Source organism: Equus quagga, chromosome 9 (genome assembly GCF_021613505.1).
Source record: "Equus quagga isolate Etosha38 chromosome 9, UCLA_HA_Equagga_1.0, whole genome shotgun sequence".
Lineage (NCBI taxonomy): Eukaryota > Metazoa > Chordata > Mammalia > Perissodactyla > Equidae > Equus > Equus quagga.
In genome coordinates this window covers 18,207,609-18,230,916 of record NC_060275.1, presented here as the reverse complement: position 1 = coordinate 18,230,916, position 23,308 = coordinate 18,207,609, and the positions used below count along the sequence as shown (strand labels likewise).

General features: G+C 38.8%; 1 protein-coding gene across 3 annotated transcripts in view; it reads left to right on the top strand.

The window, feature by feature from the left end:
- MALT1 (MALT1 paracaspase) overlaps window positions 1-23,308 on the top strand; it is a 61,423-nt gene that overhangs the window by 17,060 nt on the left and 21,055 nt on the right. For 2 of the 3 annotated variants that reach the window (XM_046671686.1, XM_046671684.1), the window contains exons 3-10: window positions 2,496-2,617; window positions 6,947-7,106; window positions 8,855-9,033; window positions 9,453-9,549; window positions 10,366-10,398; window positions 13,108-13,134; window positions 15,312-15,344; window positions 21,506-21,709. In XM_046671686.1, coding sequence (XP_046527642.1) covers window positions 2,496-2,617; window positions 6,947-7,106; window positions 8,855-9,033; window positions 9,453-9,549; window positions 10,366-10,398; window positions 13,108-13,134; window positions 15,312-15,344; window positions 21,506-21,709 — 855 coding nt within the window. The remainder of the gene's footprint in view (window positions 1-2,495; window positions 2,618-6,946; window positions 7,107-8,854; window positions 9,034-9,452; window positions 9,550-10,365; window positions 10,399-13,107; window positions 13,135-15,311; window positions 15,345-21,505; window positions 21,710-23,308) is intronic. The other variant, XM_046671685.1, reaches the window with a different exon arrangement.

Here is a 23,308-nt window from a genome sequence, read left to right as displayed (position 1 = left end):
TTTTTTTTTTAAAGATTTTATTTTTTTCCTTTTTCTCCCCAAAGCCCCCCAGTACATAGTTGTATATTCTTCGTTGTGGGTCCTTCTAGTTGTGGCACGTGGGACGCTGCCACAGTGTGGCTTGATGAGCAGTGCCATGTCCACACCCAGGATTCAAACCAACGAAACACTGGGCCGCCTGCAGCGGAGCGCGCGAACTTAACCACTCGGCCACGGGGCCAGCCCCTGTAGAGGGTTTTAACCAGAGGAGTGATGTGGATTAATTTATGTTTTAAAGAGACATCTGGGCTGCTGGTTGGAAGCAAGGAAACCAGTTCACAGGCTGTAGCAGTAGTTGAGTTGAGAGCTGGTAGTGGCCTGGATGAAGACCGTGGCGTTGAATGTGGTGAGACTTGGAAAAGCTTAACTGACAGGACTTGCAGATAAATTACATGTGGAGAATCAGCAAGTGAGAAGGAGGGATTCTGGGATGGCTGCTGAGTTTCTGTCCTGAGTAACTGGACAGGTCGGGTAGGCTGGAAACCTGTTTGTCTGCTCTGAGAGGGAGAAGACTGCGGGTCAAGTGGAGGAGTGGATTTTGTTTGGGGAGATTTGGGACATGTTGAGTTTGAGATGGCTGTGACACAGCCACATTTTAAAGCCAGAATTGGCTACAACCCTTGTGTTTTTCAGATTTATACCTGTTCCCTTCTCTCGTTATAGCAACTTTTTTCCCTCTTACCACACCTGAACTTTGAAAATCAGAATCATTGTATCTTAAAATTGCGATGTCAGTCTCTCCTGGCAGAGGAATGGTATATGGGAGCATGAAAATACAGTGTTGTGAATTTGCTGGCTTAAGTGAGAGTGCTCATCCCATTTTCTGACTTCCACGTGTACTTTCCTACCAACATGTGTTACAGAATTCAGAAAACTCTTACCTCATCCATCCTGTGCAGATTTGGAATCAACATAAAGAATTAATAAATATGAAAGCTCTCCCTGGACAAAAGTTTTAAGTTCTTTTTTAAGAGGCTCTACTTGATTTACTAAAGATTTTCTAGGGTTTCTCCAGACCCTGAAATGTAGTAGGTATGCAATAAATGTTTACTTATTTTGGATTTGGGGTTTATTTCGTGTCTTTTTGGTATGGATTTCACACACCTATTTTACCTTATAGACTATTTTTTTCCTAGACAGTTTAGTACCTTTGCTGTAATACGATTGCTGCTATTTAGACTAACTCCTCTTCAGTTGTAATCTTGTTTTGTTCCTTTGGATTGGTTGGTTATGGAGGAAAAAGATAGTTATGAGATCATATGCAGGATAGATGAGGAAAGAAAATAAAACTAGGTGTGGGGAATTAAGGTTTGTAAGTTTGAATGATCTTTTCTCCTTCCTTTCTAAAAGCCAACTAACCCAGTTTTTTGTATTACAGCCCTGGCAGATGTAAAATTTCCTAACTTTGGTTTCTTTTCTGTCAGTTATCAGTTGCTCCATAACAAATTACCCAAAAACCAGAAGCTTAGAACAACAACTGTTTATTATCTCACACAGTTCCTGAGGATAAGAATCCAGAAGTGGCTCAGCTGGGTGGTTCGGGCTCAGGTTTTGGCCCCTAATGAGGGGGCAGCCAGGCTGTTGACCAGGGCTGCAGCCGTCTGAAGACCCTCTTCTCAGGTGGCTCACTCACATGGCTGTAGGCAGGAGGCCCAAGTTTCTTTCCTGACCACTTGGGCCTCTCCGCAGGGCGTCCTGAGTGTCCGGTGACATGCAGCAGACTTCCCTTCCCCAGATGGAGTGACTGAGAGGCCGGAGGGAGGGTCGGGGAGGGTATTCCGTTATTGACTCCACGATTTTCTTTGAAGCTCCCGTCAAAAGTTTTCCAAGTTTTGATGCTGATAGTCATATGTGAGAAATGTTTGTAGTCACGTATATCAAATTTATATCCTGCTGTTCTGTTTCTGTGCTTTTGTGCTTAGAGAATAATTTTCATTTTAATGCTGAATCACAGCATTGAAATTCAGGTGTCTTTTGAAGACATTTTCGTTGGCATTTCAACTCAACACTTGTCTTACTAAGAGTGCAGCTAACTCAGTTGAAGTGCCACCCATGTGAGCATTGATGACCAAGTATTCCAAGAGCTGGCACTGAGAAACGATGTTATGACTGCTGCCTAGCAGACATCTGTTATAAGGGGCATCCTGATTTCAGAGGGGTTAGAGTGTGGAAAACATATTTCTGAGAATTGAAGAAATATGGCAAACAGTTTTCTCCCCCAATCGTGGGAAGTACAGTAGATCAAAGTCTTCCACAGGTGAGTGTCTTTCCTCCTCGTTTGACAAAGCCTGGAACTCTCAGACTCATAATCTGATGGGGGAAGCAGATGTGAATGGGTGGTTTATAACAAGGATCAACGTGCAGGTTATTTCCAAAATACTTCTTTTTTTGGTTTCAGAAATGTAAACAAGGAAAACCCCTCTTCGGTGACTTTAACTTTTTTTTTTTTTTTTAAGGAATAAAGATCACCGTAAACCCAGAATCAAAGGCAGTCTTGGCTGGACAGTTTGTGAAACTGTGTTGCCGGGCAACTGGACATCCTTTTGTACAGTATCAATGGTTCAAAATGAATAAAGAGGTAATATTTTTAAATGTCTTTTAATTCCTTTGTCATAAGAAGAGAGGATGATAGAAAATTAATTAGCATTATTATCCTCAATGTGCTTTTAGGAATTTTCATCTGATAGACATTGCTGTGTTATTATCGAAGTATCCAATAATTATTTTGGTAAGACAGTTTCAAAATCATATTACAAAAAAATTGTAAGCAATAATAAAATCAGTTCTCTACTCTAAAAATTGTGGAAAATAGCTTGGACCGACAGCGTTAACAAATAGGAAACATCACGAGTACATTTTAACATCTTTATACAAACTCCTTTGCAACAAATTATGTTCCAACTAAAATCTTTAATTACAAGATTTTCAAGGCTACTGCAGTATTATTTAAGCATTCCACATAACTGTATTAGATCAAAAGATTCCGGCTATTGTGGTAGATTCTAAAGTAAAATTCAGGTTGGTGGCAGGGGGCATTTATTCCTCTTGTGGAAGCACTGTATCCCTGCACTGCCAACAGATAATTTAAAATCGCATATTGGAATTCTCTTTCTCCAACGGTCTTTGAGGGGCCAGCCCGGTGGCGCAGCGGTCAAGTGAGCACGTTCTGCTTCGGTGGCCCGGGGCTTGCCAGTCCGGATCCCAAGTGTGGACGTGGCACCGCTTGGCAAGCCATGCTGTGGCAGGCATCCCACATATACAGTAGAGGGAGATGAGCATGGTTGTTAGCTCAGGGCCAGTCTTCCTCAGCAAAAAGAGGAGGATTGGTGGCATATGTTAGCTCAGGGCTAATCTTCCTCAAAAAAAAAAAAAGTTCTTTGAGTCCCTCTGTCACTGAGGATTTCTCACTGGTGTTGCTGGCCTGTGTCGTGTCCCACTTTGGTGGGCATCTCTCTTCTCCCTCATCCATCTCCCCTTGCCCCCTTCTCTCCTAGATCGCACCTTAAAACTCCATTTTGTTTTCAACCTGTTAGTCAGATAGCTAAGCTTTCTTCCCAACTCGATGCTAAAGCTACATTTGCAAACCTGAAACTAGGTAAAGAGCTGTTGTAAGATTACAATCTTTCCTTTAATGGGATCACTCTGTGCCTTAGAAGTGTGTGGTTTTATACAGTTTTTTGTCCACATCCCTCACACACAGGTAAAGTAGAGCAGCTGTGGACTGTACTAAAAAGAGCTCATTTAGGCTTTGGTGCCAGACAGCCCTGTGGAACCCTGACTGTCGTTATGAGCGATGTGAGTTCCTGTTGTCAGGGGTCGTGAGAATTTAGCAGACAGGTGTTTTCTGTGCCTAGGCTTCCACGAGATGGTGACTTAACGTTTTTTACCATATTTTCTCAAATGCAAAGTTGCTTTCATTTTTGTAAATGCCTTTTGAAGGAGAAGTAATGGAGAAAACTTACTATATTATCATTTGTGAAATATGTCCTGATTTGAGAATAGTAGAAATGTAAAGGATGGGGAGTACATCTTAGGTTTGGAGAGTCGTAATGGACTTCAAAGCTTCAGCAAGTTGAGTTTTATCAAACCACTTGTATGTTCATGGGTCTATTTTAAGAAATACTCGTTTAACGAGTACGCGATGAGCAGCTGTTTTGTGCCAGGCCACGTTCAAGGCCATGATGAAGGAGCACTGACTCACAAGGGGCCTGCCTCCTCCAGTGGGGAGAGAGAGACAACAAACAAATAAGATAATTCTTTGAGGGGCTGTCCCCATGGCATAGTGGTTAAGTTTGGTGTGTTCTGCTTCGGCGGTCTGGATTTGAGGGTTTGGATCCCAGGCACAGACCTACACCACTCATCAGCCACGCTGTGGTGGTGACCCATATATAGAGTAGAGGAAGATTGGCACAGATGTTGGCTCAGAGCTAATCTTCTTCAGAAAAAAAAAAAAAGATAATTGTTTGAGTTAAGTTCTGTGAGGAAAATAAACAAGGTGATGTAAAGTGAGAAGCCACTACAGGTCTTAAGCAGGAGAAGTAACAGGATAGCATTTATGTTTTTAAAACACACGTTTACTGCTCAAAGGGAAGCAAGAGAAAAACAAGAAGACCAAGTTATGTAAGCCTGTGCTACACTAGAAATAGTGGTCATGGTTGTGTGGACTAGAGTGTGGCACTGGAAATGGATCAAAGTGTGTAAGTCAGTTTATTTTAGAGGTAGAGTTAACCAAAGCTGATAGATTCGATGGGAAGCATGAGGAAAAAGGAAGAGACATCAAGGATGACCCTTAGATTTTTTACGTAAGCATCTGGGGATGTGTTACATACTGAGGTATTGAAGCTTGGGAGAGGAATCGAGTTAGGGAGAAAAATCAAGAGTTTAGTTTTAGATTTCTAAATGAATCAGCTAGTCGGTTTGGATATCCGGTGAGACAACATTGAAAGTTTCTGTCGTGGAGGAGGAACCAGTAGAAGAGAGACTAAGAAGAATCTGCAAGAGAGAGAGGAGAAGAACCAGGAGAGGATGGTGTGGAGCCTAAAAGGGAAAGGAGTTCAAGAAGAAAGGAGTGGTCATCGTTTTCATTGCTGCTCAGAAGTGGGTGTGGGTCAAGAGAGGTTTGTTTTTTTGTTTTTGTTTTTTTAAGATACAAGGCACTAGAGTATATTTTTGAGAGTGATACGACATAAGAGAGAAAAAGATGCTAAAGCAGAGAGAAAATTCCAGGAGCAAGGTCAGAGAGAATGGGATTGTCAGAGAAAAATGTTTTCCTCTACCCTCATGGTCAGTCCTTGGGGGTCTGTGAATTTACTGACAAAATAACAGATTAACAAGGAAAAATGTTTATTTATATGGAAACTTAGAAAAGAAGTAGCTCCATGAGTGATTAAAGTTAGAGGCTTATGTACCTAACTTAGTAGGGAAAAGGGATGAGGGAGAAGAGGCCTCTATGCGAAGAGCAAATGGTTTTCTTTAGGAAATACAAGGGTTTTCCAGAAGAATAAACAGGAGATAAGAAAGTCTGTGATAATCTTTGTTCATGCAGGTGTGAGTGGTCTCTGCATCTTCCTCACGGCCATAAAACTCCCCTGGGGAGGGGATTTATGGTCTGTTTACTCTTGGGCTCCTTCCTGGGAGTAAAAGCTGCACTGAAGAGGGAATTTATGGCAGCCTCATTTCCCAGAAGTTTCTGCATTTAGTCTGATAAGGGAAGCTCTGAGAAGGCTTCTTTCTACGTCTGTTGAATCCCAAATGTCTTCAGCTTGAACTAATCTTCATACCGACTCTGGGGTTCTCAATGGGTCCTCATAGATCCTGAACCCAAGTAACCTGTGTTAGGAAGATGCATTTTGCATTTTAACAGGAGGGAAGAGAGTGGTTATAAGTAGGTAGAGACACAGACAGTTTTGTGATTTGGTGGCAGGAAGAGGAGAGTTTCTATCTGAAGCCAATGGCTGAGAGAAGTAGAATTGCAGGAGGTTTGAGGAGAGAGAAAGGAGACATTAACAGTATGGTAGGAAAGCAAATTTAGTAGATTAACATGGTAGGATTGTCAGGCAGTGCTCAGTGCAGCCTCCCATCCCAGTTGTCACATCTTCAACAAAATGCTCTTGCTCTCCTGCAGGTTCTGAGAGGGGAGAGAGTTGAATTCAATTGGTTGGGGTTTGGACAGGGAGAGGGGTGAGCTTGTTAAAGTACTTTGCAAGGGAGCTCATATGAGGCACTTAACTAAGCCTCTTGGCAGAGTTGGGTGGTGCTGATGGGAGCAGCAAAGATGAAAGAAACCATAATGTGACCAAAGCTCGGGTTGGGGGCGGGGGGAAGCTCGGGAAACCCTCGGCCAGCCGGCCGCTCCCTCCATCACAGATACGCTTTCCATAGCGCTTCTCTGTCAGACCTGGAAAGAAGACTATCGGACAGACTATAAGGAGTCTGTCCTCTTAGAGAATTCTGCAGATGAGAAAAGAGAGTCTTGAGGTGGAGTAACTTGCTCACGTGCTCACAGCTAATTTGGTCAGGCCTCACTTTCTGTGCACTCCTCTCCACTTCATGGCCTTTGTTATGGCATGTGGCTACTTAACTCGTAAATGTTGCGCTTGTAGATTCTTTAAATACTAACGATTGAACAGTTTTAAATGACAACAGGTACTTTTCTATTAGTGAGTTTTTGGAAGCTATATGGGAGAGAGCTTAACTCTGGTTAATGGATTTCTGAAAGACTGGATTTCTAAGACTGCAGTCCTAAATTACTCGAAATGTTGTTTGTTTCAAGTAACAAATACTTTAGAACTTGGAAAAAAAGATATACTTTTCAAAGCTCCAAAGAAATCACACATTTTGCACAGCACGTTTTATAGGGCATGTTTTGATGAATCATTCACATGTTCTCTTATTGATTCTATCACAGATTCCAAACGGAAATGCATCAGAACTTATTTTTAACACAGTGCACGTAAAAGATGCAGGCTTTTACGTCTGTCGAGTTAATAATCACTTCACCTTTGAATTCAGCCAATGGTCACAGCTGGATGTTTGTGATGTCACAGAAGTCACAGAAAGCTTCCGGGGTAAGTGATGAATTAAGTTGAATGTTGGGATGGAAATTGCCTTATTTTGTTTTAGTTTAAATGTTTACTTTTACTTTCACAGTATTAAAAATAGCACCAAAAGCTCACCTATGTACTTCACCCAACATAAGGTCACCGATTGTTAAGCTTTTATCCCATGCACTGTCATTCTCTCTCTGTGGATGTCTGTGTATAAGTGCAGACGCCTTAGGATGGCACAGAACCCTTCTTGCTCTGGTCCTGCTGCTGACCTCTTCGCACTTGCCTTCTCTCGTGGATTTGAAGGTGGTGGTCTCTGGTTTTCGAGGAGAAAAAAATCTGATAGTCTTGCTCACTTTTCAGTTCCTTTCCACACTGTATATTTTTCTCCCAAACTATTGCATTATTCCTAAAACATTGTGTTGTGGAATAAAAGCTCTAGATTTGATGTTGACATGAAAGAGCATGTTGTGTATCATTCTCTGCAATAAAGCATTTCATCAAACTAATTTTCTGCTCTTTGTCATCCATCTTTTTAGTCCAATATCTAGTATTGATCAAGGGAAAAAAACAGTCTACTCTAAAGAGCAGCCATCAGATACTATTTTATTTATTCATACACATAGTCAAGAACCATATTCTTTGTCATTTTTGCCAGACAGAAAGAATAGGAGGGAAACAGACTTTCTGTTACCGGTCTGTCTGTCTTGCATTCTTCTCTCTCAATTTAGCTTTTCCTACACCTAAATAGTCTAAAAATAGTCATGATTAATTAAGAGAGTTATTTACATCTTTCTAGAATATTTCTGTGCATGTAATGAACTTTAGTATGTTTATAAATGGAATCTTGTTCATTCAACAGATATTATTGATCACCTGCAATGTGTTAGACCTTGAGTTTCGTGATGGGGACTTGGTGCGTATAGCGTAACATTGACAAACCCTCTGTCCTCAAGGAACTTAAAAAGTAACAATTGAGTGTTCAGTAAATGCTGCTTTCTGATATCTGCATTGGGAAGAAATACTAGTGATAACCTATCTGTATTTATTCAGTGCTAGTAACAAAATTCTTTATTTTAATGTCATGTTAAACAGCAGAATTTAGAGCTTTCTGTGTTTAACGTGAATATCTTTCAAGATGTTAATAAGTTGTTTCACCTTACCAAGAGGATTCTGCCACCAGGCACATTTGGAAACCACTGGAACTATTTTCTCCTCTTAAATACACAATGCATACTAACACTTTGAGAACTCTGAGAAGTCCTGCAATAAAAAAATCTGTGTAGGGCCTGGCCCGGTGGTGCAGCGGTTAAGTGCAAACGTTCTGCTTCGGCAGCCCGGGGTTCACCAGTTCGGATGCCGGGTGCGGACATGGCACCGCTTGGCACACCATGCTGTGGTAGGCATCCCACACATAAAGTAGAGGAAGATGGGCATGGATGTTAGCTCAAGGCCAGTCTTCCTCAGCAAAAAGAGGAGGATTGGCAGCAGATGTTAGCTCAGGGCTAATCTTCCTCAAAAAAAAAACAAAAACTGTTTAAATTTGTTTAACCCAGAATTTTCTAAACTTATTTGTCCACAGCATCCTTTTATCCACAGAACATCTCTTAATATTTTTAGAAGTGCTACAGTTCTATGAAACATAGTTCGGGAGATGCTATTAAAGATTGTAAAACAATGAAAGGTGAACTTGAAAACATTTATTTTTTAAATTATTAAAAAAATTTTAACGTAGAGATTTTATTTATGTTCAATGTTTTTCTTTTAAGGAAGCTTGGATGGCGTCTCTGAATCTAAGTTGCAAATCTGTGTTGAACCAAGGTCCCAAAAGCTGATGCCTGGTAGCACCTTGGTCTTACAGTGTGTCGCTGTTGGAAGCCCTATTCCTCAGTACCAGTGGTTCAAAAATGAATCACCGTTGACGCATGAGACGAAAAAGCTATATATGGTAGGAAGTTGGTTTTGGGCTATTTTTTGTGTTAGTAGGTGAAATAAATAATATAATTGAAAATTAAGGTGCACATTAAAATTCATATTCTTTGGGGTTTTTTAATGTGTTCAGTATTGTTGTTTCAAGTCCCTCCTTCCTTGATATTAAGTGATTCTTATATTTGCAAAAGTGCTAGAATATACTGCCAGCCCACATCTAAGGGCTTATACTAAGTATTGCAGCAAACTCACCGTTATTAGAATCATTGTATCATTTGCTTGCTACTATTTAACCTAATTGAATGGAAATGATCTAAGAATGTCTAAAGCCTTCTGAAATTTTGTTTTGTAGTTTTTTAAAATACAAAATAACTTTTTCTCCAAGCAAATTTAAATTAAAATTGAAGAGGAAATGTGTGTGTTTTGATGTTGATGTAGGTGCCTTATGTGGATTTGGAACATCAAGGAACCTATTGGTGTCATGTTTATAACGATCGAGACAGTCAACATAGCAAGAAGGTAGAAATCATCATAGGTAAGCAGTGTTACTCAGTGTTCTGACAAATGGAGTATAATACAAGCTATATGAAATGAGAAGTTTGAGCAATGGAAATTCTACTACTTGTTACCCCGTTCTATTTAATGATGTAAGTATCAGGAGTTATATTGTTTATCTAGAAATTTGAGAGAATGCATACAAAATTTATAATCTAGGTTGACATACAAAGAGCGGAAAGAATCAGGAAAAATTGTTTTATTTAGATCATTTTAGTTATTTTTGAATTTTATAGTTTATTTAAACATTTATGGCAAAAATGTATTTTTTAAAACTTTAGTTATAAAAAACTTGATATAGTGGGGAAAGATTTTTAGTAAAACATTTTTAAAAAACAAACATCACAGGGGCTGGCCCAGGGGTGTAGTGGTTAAGTTTGTGCACTCTGCTTCAGTGGCCCAGGGTTCGCCAGTTCAGGTCTTGGGCTCAGACCTACACACCGCTCGCTCATCAAGCCATGTTGTCGTGGTTTCCCACATACAAAATAGAGGAAAATTGGCACAGATGTTAGCTCAGGGCCAATCTTCCTCACTAAAAAAAAAGAAAAAGGAAAATCACAGACATATAAAGGAAAGAATGATTATTCACAACAATCCCCATTATGAAGTACATAATTTGGGAGTTTGTTCTATTTCAGCGTAATGCATTTATAGTTATGTTAATAGTAGGAGATGTTGATGCATATGTTGGTTTGCCAACATATTTCTATGATATTTATCTCTCTGTTTGCTTGATGGCTGCCCTTCCTAAGATCATGAATTACAATATATTCACATTTGTTTTCTCTGGAACAAGGAAGAACAGATGAGGCAGTGGAGTGCACTGAAGGTAGTGTAATCCTTTGGTTTGAAACCAAATATCCTGCATGCTGGTTCCTCTGGGATTGGTAGAGTGCAGTGATGGAAAAAATACTAGCTATTAGAAGTAATTTTCATCGAAAGATATTGTATCTTAGTCTTTGAGGACTTGTAAATTGCCACAGACCATTAAACTGACACACTATTAAAATAACTCATTTTCACTTGATATGCTATTGCATATAAGAATAAAATTCCTGCACAACATCGTCTCAACAGTGAATTTGCAATTGTTAATGTTAATTTTTATCTTCATAAAATTTATAAAAAAGATAGATGTCTGTACCATCGTGGATCGTTGTTTAGATTATTTTATCTATCCTTGAGCCATGATAATATGCCTCTCAAACACAAATGTAGTTTCTATAAAAGTTTCAGCACAGGAGATTTATTGTTTAACTTGTTTTATCAAGTATTAAATATTTTGTTTTAAAATAAAATTGATAAGATCCATTTTTTGAAGCTACAAGGCTGTAGATTAATCTACCATGTCACTTTTACGTAATGTATAAAGAGAACTGAAAATCTATTTCAGCATAAGCTACTAATTTGTTGTAATTAACCAAAGCATTGTACATGAGTTGTATTGAGTAAATTTTAAAACTTATTTTCCCTTAGTATGATATCACATTGTTTTACAAAATTAAGTTTGTGGATAGCAAAGTATTTTTTCAATTTCTGCCTCTTTAAACTATTATATAACCTTAGGCTCTACTTGGGTGAATTAAGAAAATAATGTTAAATCTTAGGTTTCCTGGTTTTCCTGTCTTTCGTATCATTATGGTGGCACTTTGAATACTATAATTACTGCTTTCATCCCAACACGTTATCCTGAACCGGAATTCTCTAGCATAAGAGGATTCCAGTCCCGTGATCTCTGGGCCCTACATGAGGGAAGCTATGGGAAGAAATCCTAACCAAACTCTTCTTCATTCTCTTACTTTTTTTTTGCCTAGTTGCATGATTTTTAAAACTTCCTAACTTTGGCAACTTCTAAGAATAAACATAAACTAGCATTGCTGTTTTCAGGGTGGTGCTTGTAAGTTACCACTGGCTGTGCTGACTCTTTGCCTGCAAGATTCTCCCTATAATTTCTGCAGTAGGGAACACACTACTAAATAATAATTTTCAAATAAATCTGTTCAGAACACTTAGAGATGAAAATCAAACTATCTACTCCAAAAATTTCAGAGGGAAAAATTAGATGCAACTTCTCTTTGTAAAAAAGTCTACAAAGTTGAGGCATTTTATAATTGGTGGATTGACACATACCGTAAACAGTGTCCTGCATCGTATTGTTTTTTACTTGTAGAACATGATGTTATCTATTTCATTTTACGTCTCTTATTAAAGATATTTCATCGGGACAGGGTGGGGATTGAATAGGTGAAGCTCAGGGGATTTTTTAGGGCAGTGAAACTATTCTCTGTGATCATTGTAATGATGAATACATGTGAGCAAGTTTAAAAAAATCGTTTAGTAGGAGGTCAGAGGAGGGGGGATCCCAGGATGGAATGCAAAATATGACCAAAAAACCTTAACGGATTACGAATGTCTAAAGCAACCTCTCTGAAGAGGGGGAGGAAGAACAACGTGCTGACCTAAGTAACTGGAAATGAGTGACGTCTGTACGACAGAAGGCTGAAGAAATCGTACATCGCCCTGTACTCCAGTTGATGCCTCTCCTGAGTTATCTTACATCACGTAGAAGAATAAGTTTCTGCGTAACATCTTAGGAATAGTATAACATTTGTAGTTTATTGTTACTGTTCACTTTTATCTTCGTAAGATTTGTAAAGGAAAGATAGATGACTATAATGTCGTGGATATTTGCTTAGATGATTTTATGTGTCCTTTAGCGAGAGGGTACAGGTTAACAATTCAGAAACCAGTTTACCTCCAAAAACACGTTACACCAGTCTAACTATGAGGAAAACATCAGCAAATCCCAATTGAGAGACATTCTACACAGTACCCCACCAGTACACCTCAAAACCGTCAAGGTCATCAAAAAGCAAGGAAAGTCTGAGAAACTGTCACAACGAAGAGGAGCCTAAGATGCCACGAGTAAATGTAATGTGGTGTCCTGAATGGGGTCTTGGAACAAAAAAGAACATTAATGGTTGTGACAATGTACTTTACTGACATGTTAAAAATAGGGAAACTGGGTATGGGTATATAGAGGAACTCTGCAATGTCGTCACATTAGTTCTGTAAATCTTAAACTGTTCTAAAGTTAAAAGTTTATTAAAAAAAGATCATTTGAGATTGTTAATTAGTTTCAAGAAGTTTATAGTTGAGGCCACAGACAGACCTCTCCCTTAACTGTTTTTGTCCCATAATTGACCAGAATATCTAAAACTTTGAACAAATTATGAGTCAGTGTATTTAGCTTTTTGCCATTTAATGAAGATAATAATAGCTAAGCAGTCCTAAATGATATCCACAACAGTGTGCTTTCCCATTCAGTATTTGCATGGCTTCTCCTTTAAGGCATTTGAAAAGTTCTAAACTGATGAAACATTATAACATTTAATAACTCGAAACCAAATACTCCTTTGATTAGTTTTACTGATTATTGTACAATTCACTATTACAGTTTACTTACTATTACTTACAATTTACTATAAATTGGCAGTTAGATTATTTAAAGCTAATCAATTTTCTCATTTCATTTTAGATGAGTTAAATCATCTTGGGCATCCCGGTGAGTAATATAAACGTAAAACATTAGTTTTAGACTTTTGAGTTATTGAATACAGTAAGTTAAAGATACTGTAGATATTCTTTTGCTATAGTAGTACTAGTTACTTTTTTCCTTTATTAAAATAATATCACAGGGGCCGGCCCCGTGGCCAAGTGGTTAAGTTTGCGTGCTCTGCTTTGGCAGCACAGGGTTTTGCCAGTTCAGATCCTGGGTGTGGACCTAGGACTGCTCATCAGGCCATGCTGAGGTGGCATCCCACATAGCACAGCAAGAAGGACCTACAGCTAGAATATACAACTATGTACTGGGGGGCTTTGGGGAGAAGAAGAGAAGAAAAAAAGAAGATTGGAAACAGATGTTAGCTGAGGTACCAATCTTTAAAAAACAAAAATAATAATATCATAATTTAGGCTTGAAATTAGTACTTACATGAAGTACAATTTCATGCAGGTGGAAATATTTAAGATATTCTAGATTGTAAGACTATAAGGATAGAAAAGTAAGTATACTGAGATAATGTAGAATATCAATTTTTTTTATCACTGTATATGATTCTATATCATAAAAGGCAGTTAATGGGGCAAGTGCCCATTTAATTTGAAATGATGAGAAACAAGTCTTTGAACAGTAACAGAGGTAACGTTTCTGAACTCGCCAGACCCCTGGGACCTTGTTCAGAGTCGCTCAATCATGGAACATATGAACTAGTTGAGTGGTGTCTTTATCTGAAGTAAAAGGTGTGTTAGTGGGAATAGTTGGCGCTATACAGATAAGTAGTTGGTCAGTGACCTTTAAGAGACTGACAGCCGGCAGAGGTATTCATCATTCTTTGGCCAGTTTTAATCAGAACAGATTTCTGAACAAGCTAAGCTAAAGGGAAAGCCTTAACTGAGATGAAAGAGGTGTTGATTGTGAGGATTCCATAAACACAGAGGAATCTGAAAGGCAGTGTTGGGATCTGTGAGTATATCTGAAAATAAGACCTTACAGGAGTAGATTCAGAAAGCAGTTATATCATTTCGTGTTTATAGAGAGCCCTCTTATTTCTCAACATGTTATTTCTCATTATTTTAGCACCCTAGCTGGTTTGCTTAGTTCCTTGCCCATGTTTTGTGAATAGAATCTATTGTGAGTGATGGTTGGGCTGTGCTGATGACATACAAGCAAATCAGGCAGACCAGAGGCCACTGTCACCACATTGGTTTTGCCGAACCAACCTCGAGCTCAGGGGAAGCCTTGGTGAGACGTGCTTCAAACTCCAGACCTACATGGTGCAGGAGAACCATCCTATCACGTAGCCGGTGATTTCTCTTGGCCTGGTTAGAATCCTCCTTTCCTAAACTGGTCTGTTATTTCTCGCCCTTCAGTGAACGTTGTGAAAAGTTATTTCAGGAAAACCTTTGAAAACAGCCACCACTACGCTCTAAAATTTTCTTGGCCCTCTCTTTCATTATATCCTTACTCCTCAAGATTCAGAAACACCAAAAAATTTGAGTTTTAAAAAAAAAGAATTTTAATAGACATCATTCAGTAGCATATGAATTATTAAAAATGCAAGCAAAGTTACCCTGTCTATGAGAGTAGACACATTACTGATTGAGCTCCCGCATTTCTTCCCTCGTGGTCCTCAGGGGTGGGAGGTGTTTCGTTTTATGTGTAGGCAATGACAAAAGCGTGGACTGTAGAATGAGATCTGCTAGCTTGATAGCTTTGGATAAGTGACTTAATCTCTCCCTGCCTCAGAGTCCTTCTCTGTGTAATGGAGGTAACAGTAGTACAAACTTCATAGAGTGAAGGGAGGTCTATGTCAATCAGATGTATTTAAATCACGTAGAACAGAGCCAGGCAGGCATTCAGTGAACGTTAACTACTCCTGCGATTTCTTATTACCACCACCCACTGCAGGCAGACTGTAATTTGCACCTAGCACATTAAAGATGGTTACCCCCAGCCGTGGCAATTAATTACTAAAGACGTTCCCCTGCTCTGATTCCAACTCTGTCTAGCCAGGTATATGTTTTTATCAAGAATCTGAAAATCTTAAAATCGTAAGTTAGCTGTTGGAAAACATATTCTATCTTGTTACTGTTCATTGCTTCCATACATCTCTAACCCTGAAGATATTTGAATCATGGATAATAACGTCTTAATTTTTCTGCATTTTTATCTTTTTATAGATAATAAAGAGCAAACAGCTGACCAGCCTTTGGGTGAGTAGAGCATTAAAATGCTTGATTAAAATATCATTATAGTATATAACTCTTTTATGGTGATCGTGAAGGGATTTAAGACATTTTAATTTGACAGCTTTTATAAATATTTGAATAACACTGAGACCAAATGGTTTATTTTGGATATTTGTAAAAGAAATTATAGGACAGGAGGCTTAAAGAGATTATGAATTCAGTTTCTGGGACCAAGTCAGCTTCTGTGGAGTGATTTCTTTGTTTTGGCAACATGCAAACAAACCTATAAACGGAAAGAAACATGTATGTTGCATAGAAGTGAGAAATACTATCTCCTGGTGGGGTTAGATTACGGAAAAGCAGGGAGATTGCCCACAGCAGCTCTATGTTTTGAAGGATGAATAGGAGAAGGGCCTTACAGGCAGAGAGAACATGAAATCCTAAGTACAGCGTTGTAGAGAATGAGACAGCCTGTTGAATTTGGGGAGCTGCAAGTAACACACAGTGCTCTGAAGCATAAAGAGAATGAGGCTAGAGAAGCAGAGTGAGACCAGATCTGGAGGAGCCCCATTTCCCAGGCAAGCCATTGGAAGGGAACTCTGATAGAGGGTGAATGAGATTTGTCTCTCTGAAAGACCAGTCTTGTGTCAGTGTAGAAAATAAACTGGAAGGAGAGGATGTTTTGGTTAGGCGAAAAATTAAGAGACTGTTGTAATAGTCTTGGTAAGAAATAATGGGAATCTAAACTAGAGTGGTACCAATGAGAATTCAGAAGATAAAGAACAAATTCAGGAAGTCTTTAGGTGATGGAATCAGTAAGCTGTTTTTGTCACCTTGCTGTAGGTTCTAAAAAATAGAGAGAGGGTCTGGCCAAGTGGTGCAGTGGTTGAGTTTGTGCACTCTGTATCAGCAGCCCAAGGTTCGCGGGTTTATCCCAGGCGTGGACCTACATACTGCTCATTAAACCATGCTGTGGCAGTGTCCCACATACAAAAATAGAGGAAGACTGGCATAGATGTTAGCTCAGTGATAGTCTTCCTCAAGCAAAAAGAGGAAGATTGGCAACAGATGTTAGCTCAGGGTCAATCTTCCTCACCAAAAAAAATAAATAAATAAAAGAAAAGAAAACGTTTTTAAAAAATAGAGAAGAATCACCATGTCTGCAAGGATTCTCACTTGGACTACTGGGCGGATGGTGATAGAGCCCATTGAGTTAGACAATACAGAATCAAATGCAAGATTCAGAGGATAGATGACCATCAGTTTGCTCTCTAACCAGTTTGAGGTATTTGTGTCACATCTAGGTGAAGATACATAGCAAGCAGTTGTGTACATGGATCTGGAACACTAAGGAGAGGCCAGGATTGGAGATACAGTTAATGAGCATCGTCAGCATAGACATGGAAGTTAAAACCAAAGGGTAGCGTACATGAGCTTGCTACAAGCCATAGAAAAAAGGGCACAAACTGGCTAACCTGGGGGGTGGGGGTCTAATTTTTAACAATTAGACTCAGTTGTCACTGATCAGATATCATATAAAGTTCAGATTTCTAGGTTCTTTTGAAAAGTAATAGTGGCTGTTCCTTTAAAAGGGGCATGTGCTCCCGTTTTCCTCTTGTGAACATTGGGTCTTTACTCTCCCTCCCTCTCCCCTCCCTTCCTTCCCCACATGGTCTTGCCATGTGGCTAAATTTCTTTATATGGTGGGTAGCTGGATCCCAAAACCGGAAGCTGTCAGTATTCTTGAGGTTTAGACCCAGAACTTGTAGAGTGTTTTGCCACATTATGTTGTTCAGAGAGAATCATAGCGCAGCCCAGATTTGGGAGTAGGGGCCGGGGGCTGGGGTGAGGATGACCACACTAGGTGAGGGCAAGGATGCAGTGGTTCACTGGGGGCTGTCCTCTACTGCAGCTGGAGAGGGATGCATGAACTGGAGTGGGAGTGGCTTTGTTTGCCGGACTGAGGAACTTGGACTTATTTTGTAGGCCACGAGATTTAAGAGTTTAGGTATGAGACCAACAGAGACACTATTTTCAACCAGATTTGATGCTAATATTCAATTTTGATAGACAGCCAAAGATTTTTTTATTTAACAAATACTTATATAGCACTTAATAGGTGCCAGGCCCTTTTTCAGGTACTTGTGAATATTAATTCATTTTGGGTGAGATAAGATGAGTAACACACTATTAGAGTGATTAGACATGGAATTAATGCTGTAACGCTGTACCGGTTTTTAAAGAATACGTGGCATTAAGCTTTGGAAGATGTCTAGGATCGTGTAGTTAAAATATCTTTCTGAAGTGCTTTTATTCTATTGCTTAATCAACTGGCGTTTGTGTTTCTTTTTTCCAATAAATGGTTTGTGTTCAAGAAATTGTGGGTGGCTCTTACAGTAAATGTTTTTCTACAGAAAATTTCTTCCATTTTATCACTTGAAAACCATCATAAATTGCTTATATAGTTGCTGTTTTGAAGTTTCCTTTGATTCTTCACTCTTATCTCCTCAACTTCAGATTTTGCAGTTTCTTTGTCTGTCGTCTCTCTAAAGTCTGACTTTTCCTTTCCCTTTCTTACAACTAACTCCTGGAATGAGTCTGTCATCTCTTATTTTGACCACTGCACTCTGCTTCTCTCTTCTCAATCCACCCCAGTTCGCCTGTCATTCAGAAACTGTTTTACAAGTAGATTGGGCAAGGTAAGATTTACTTACCCATTATCTTTATTACCATTAAACCTCAGAAAATACTCTAAGACATAGGAACTAGGTATTAAAAATTATTACTGAAGGGGCTGGCCCTGTAGCCAAGTTCCTGTGTTCTGCTTCAGCGGCCCAGGGTTTTGCCAGTTCGGATCCTGGGCGCGACATGGCACCGCTCATCAGGCCATGCTGAGGCGGCATCCCACATAGCACAACCAGAAGGATCTACAACTATCTACTACGAGGCTTTGGGGAGAAGAAGAAGGAACCAATTATCATTGGAGGAGCTGGCCCAGTGGTGTAGTGGTTAAGTTCGCGTGCTCCGCTTCAGTGGCCTGGGGTTCATGGGTTCAGATCCTGGACACAGACCTTGCAGTACTCATCAAAGCATGCTGAGGCGGCACCCCACATACAAAGTAGAGGAAGATTGCCACAGATGTTAGCCCAAGGCCAATCTTCCTCACCGAAAAATAAAATTTAAATTTAAAAAAATTATCATTGAGGAAAAATTTTTGAAGAGTTATGGTCAGTTGTTGACACATACATTTTAAGCCACACAGTTCTCAAGTTGTTGAACCCTTGCATTCTGTAAACTATACCAAGAGTTCTTTCCAAATAGATAAAAAATTGGCATTAGCAGAAACATGCTTAGTTTGACAACTAGCTTTTTTTCTGCAAAGACCCCAGTGATTTTTTTCTATCATATTCTTTATAATTGTTTTGTGCCAGTAAAACTTAGTCTAGGATATATATTAGAATTGAATTATGATAATATTCTACCAAAAAAACCCACTAGGATTTGCAAACACTTTACCACCTGATAACTGTGGGAAGCCCATGATTTGGTATAAGCCAGAGACACATTCTCTTACTTCCCCTCACTTAGAAGTAGATTCAACTGAGTCCATCACTATATTGCACTCGGGTCTGAATTCTGATGGGGTTGATGGGCCTGTGAAAATGTGCACTGAGAATTTTCCTTCCATGGGTTAGCCAGCTAACAGTCTTGCATATAGTGAGTACTTGGTATAAGACCACATATCTAGTTTATTTAAGAAGAAACTTCTAAAAAAAGGGAGACACAAGCAGTGTTAAATTTTATACTGCCTCCTTTCCTGAGTATTCTCAACTTTTACTGAACTGCAGCAAAAGTAAAGAATATAATATTGAACTCGACTTCTAGAGCAAATTTAACAAGGATGTTTAGAACTGGGTTCCTATTAAATTAGGTCCTGTTCTGTTGGCAAAAGAAGAAGCTAAATTCCATCCTGAATATTCTCAACTTTTTCATTGTTTTAGAACTAACGGTAGTTTAGCAGAAGCTTTCTGTCTGAATCCTTATATATGAAATAGTCTTGATAATTGGCCTTTTCTTTTGGGTAAAAGAAGAGATTATCATTTGTATAGGACTTGAAGTGACATTCATTGAATTAGAAATGTGGCATAAGTATCATTTGATTTTTTTCTAAAGTGTGTGTACACATAAGAATAGGCAATTTTCAAGAAATCTTTAAAAATATAGCTATAGAAGGGCCATCCCAGTGGCACAGCAGTTAAGTTTGCACGTTCCACTTCAGTGGCCCAAGGTTCACCGGTTCAGATCCCAGGTGTGGACCTATGCACTACTTATCCAGCCATGCTGTGGCAGGCATCCCACATATAAAGTAGAGGAAGATGGGCACAGGTGTTAGCTCAGATATTAGCAATCCTCAGCAAAAAGAGGAGGATTGACGGCAGATGTTAGCTCAGGGCTAATCTTCCTAAAAAAAAATAATAAGTATAGAATAAGGATACCATGACATAAAAGTATTGAGACTTTTCACAAAGTGTGGTTTTCTACCACTTTGAAAGAGTCACATTCTTTGAATTGGTGCCAGTTTTTCCCCACACCTGTTTGACGCTAGATGTAAGTGTTCTGTGGAAAGAGAAGAAATTTCACCAAAGAGATTTTTGGTGAAATTTAATCAGTTGAATGATTTGAAACATCTGAAGTTCTATTACATACTGCAGACAAGTCAGCATTGTGATTATTTGTGTTTGTTTCAGTTTCATAAGCATAGTATTCATAATAATTCATAAATAAACTGCTTAGCACTTTGTGACAGAGCTTGGTCACCTAGCCCTGGCCTGTATCGGAAGGTGGCCTGCAGTCCTCCCCAGTGTGGCTCTTCAGCCAGTTGGCTGGAACCGCCAGATGCTCTTGTTCCGCCTTCTCCTCTGCTCCCTGGTGTCTCCATCACGGATTTATACCGTAACATGTGCTGCACACGCCCCGCTGCCAGTCCTCAGGGGAAACATCACAACAGGTTCCTATTGTCATGGCACAGTCTCAAGTCCTTAACCTTTAACCACACCCCGGATTAGCGAAGGTGCAATTTTGAAAACCTCTTAAGCACTAAGCTGTGTCCAGCCTTCCCCAGCTGTTTTTGGACAACCTCTACAGCTGGTTAAACTAGCCAGTACTTTTTAAGGGATGCATGTGGATCTTTTTGCCTCTTAAAAACAGAACGTTCTTTGTATGAGAACGCATCTTTGAGCAAAGTCTCAGTGCACAAACGTCAGAAAATAAACTAAGATACTCATTCAAAAAGTCTTCACGGGGGCCCGCCCTGTGGCCGAGTGGTTAAGGTCGCGCGCTCCGCTGCGGCGGCCCAGGGTTTCGCTGGTTCAGATCCTGGGCATGGACATGGCACCGCTCGTCAGGCCACGGTGAGGCTGAGTCCTACATAGCACAACCAGAGGCACTCACAACTAGGATATACAACTATGTACTGGGGGGCTTTGGGGAGAAAAAGCAGAAAGAAGAGAGAAAAAAGAAGATTGACAACAGTTGTTAGCTCAGGTGCCAGTCTTTAAAAAAAAAGTCTTCACAGATGCCTAAGGTAGCTGCATCTCGCGCAAACAGAAGAAATTTTTTTTAAAGAACCTAAGAGGAGGCAGCACATCACCTGATCGCATCCAGATGCAGTTCTTTCCCAGTTCCTGCTTCTCTCTCTTTGGCATTCCCGTGACTTGGTCTGATGCGAATTCCTTCTGTCCTTCTTTTTGGTATTTCTTTTGTTTTTAGCCTCTTTCTTTGTCAGCAAAACAGAACCTAACTTAATGCGAACGCAGTTCCAAATATCCCTTGCTAAATTTGCTCTCCAAGTCTAGCTGAATATTATATTCTTTACTTTTGTTGTGGTTCGATAAAAGTAATTACTTTAATATTAGTTATGATTTTGCTTCATATACAGCTAATGAGTATCCTTTCCATGATTCTGAGAAGTGTCAATAAGTTTAATTTCAGTTGTTTGATTTATTAGCCTCTATACAGTAGAGACTATTGATCTGCTACATAAAGTGATAATTCAAAGGTGAAATTAAATAATAATGAAATGTTATTTGTAAAGCATACTTTTTATTATAATGATACTGTTTCCATAGGTTTTATTTTAATCTTCATATCCGCCTTTAAATCCCTCTCCCCCGTTTTTTTAACAGCAAAGGACAAGGTTGCTCTTTTGATAGGAAATATGAATTACTGGGAGCACCCCAAGCTTAAAGCTCCTTTGGTGGATGTGTATGAATTGACCAACTTGTTAAGACAGCTGGATTTCAAAGTTGTTTCATTGTTGGATCTTACCGAATACGAGATGCGTAATGCCGTGGATGAATTTTTACTACTTTTAGACAAAGGAGTATATGGTAAGATATTTATAACCTTTGTTTTTGTAATTATTCACTGTTCTTTTCATGGTACAAGTTAGATTAAGAGTTAAAAATCAGGAAGCTACAATAAACACGTTGTTGAAGAGTTTTATTCTTATAAAAAAAGATAGATTGGAATTTCATTCCATAGATCCATGTGAATAACTAATTAGCTTAATGTCTTTACTTTCATGTCTCTTATTTTGTCAAAACAATATTGTCCTTGTTAGAATCCTTAGCTATCTTACGTGATTTTGTTTTTTAGTGACAAGAGCTACAGTATAGTAAAGCTCGACCAAATAGCAAATTGTTTGCTCAAATATGTAAACTACTACTGTGTGTGTGTGTGTGTTTGGAGTATAAAAGGTTGTAACTGAATGTACATTCTGTATGTTTGTTTCCTTTTTCTAACTATTGCACTATTATATTTCCTCGTATTTTAGTGGGAACTAGAATTTAACAAGGTAATGTTGGTGAATGAGGCATATGAAAACAATTTGTGAACTAAAGTTCAATACAGGTAGAGCTAAAGATGGACCTCCATAAAAATTGTAACTGTAAATTTTTAATGCTTTTTCTCCTCCTTTCATCTAAATATGTTAAGAACACTACATTTAAGGTAAAGATTTTTTAAAGAGATTATGCTGTCAGTAATAGGTAATTTCTCTGGTAACTTATTTCTTTTAATGGGTATAACCACAAATGTGGGAAGGCCAGCTGTTGAGCTCATTTGAGCCGTATTTCACAGGGTTGTGCTTACCATGATATTGTGCAATAACATTTGACTGCCAGGAAAGTGACATTTTCAGGTCTATTGTTAGGCATGCCAGTGGTAAACAAAAAGTATCTATTTGGCTTCTATATCTTTGAAATTATTTTACTCCAATAACTTCTAAATTTAGTTGTTTATTTATAATTAGATTGATATGAGGAGGCAAGCTTGATGGAATTGCTAATGGGTCTTAAAGGAGTATTTTTACTGGAAGAAAACCAGTTTTTTTCAAGATTTAACACGTGACTGTGTATGGGATAGGAGAGAATCTCAAAATCTTATTTAAATGAGTTTCCTCTTAAATAATAAGGATTACTGTTGTCCCACAAATAAGTCAACAAAGTAAATACCTCAAATTTGGGATTTCAAATATTACGTTGATGTCATAATAACAGTCCTGCTTATGAGTGTATAGAGTGCTGACTCTGGGTGAGTCCATTCATTTTTTTGATGAAAACAGGAGAGACTACACAGATGTGCCCCCTTGGTAATTGGTTTGTAGTTTTAGTCTAGAATAAGGTGGTGGTTTCATTATTTTTATATTATGTAATTTATCTAGTTTTTAAAGTGCCTAGATGGCGTAAGCAGGAATAAGCTTCTAAAACTTCACTAAAAGTAATGAGGTAAAAGGAAAAAGTATTAACCAATTTAGGTTTTTGAATTGCTGAAGTATTTTAGGAGTGAGGGAATTTTATGAAGAATTATGTACTTGATTATTTATTCTCATTTCTTACTGACATTGTCACCTTGGCTTTACATCTTTTGTTTAGCTTTTTAAATCCGAACTTTTCATCGCCCCTGCAAAGTAGACAACCAGAAATATT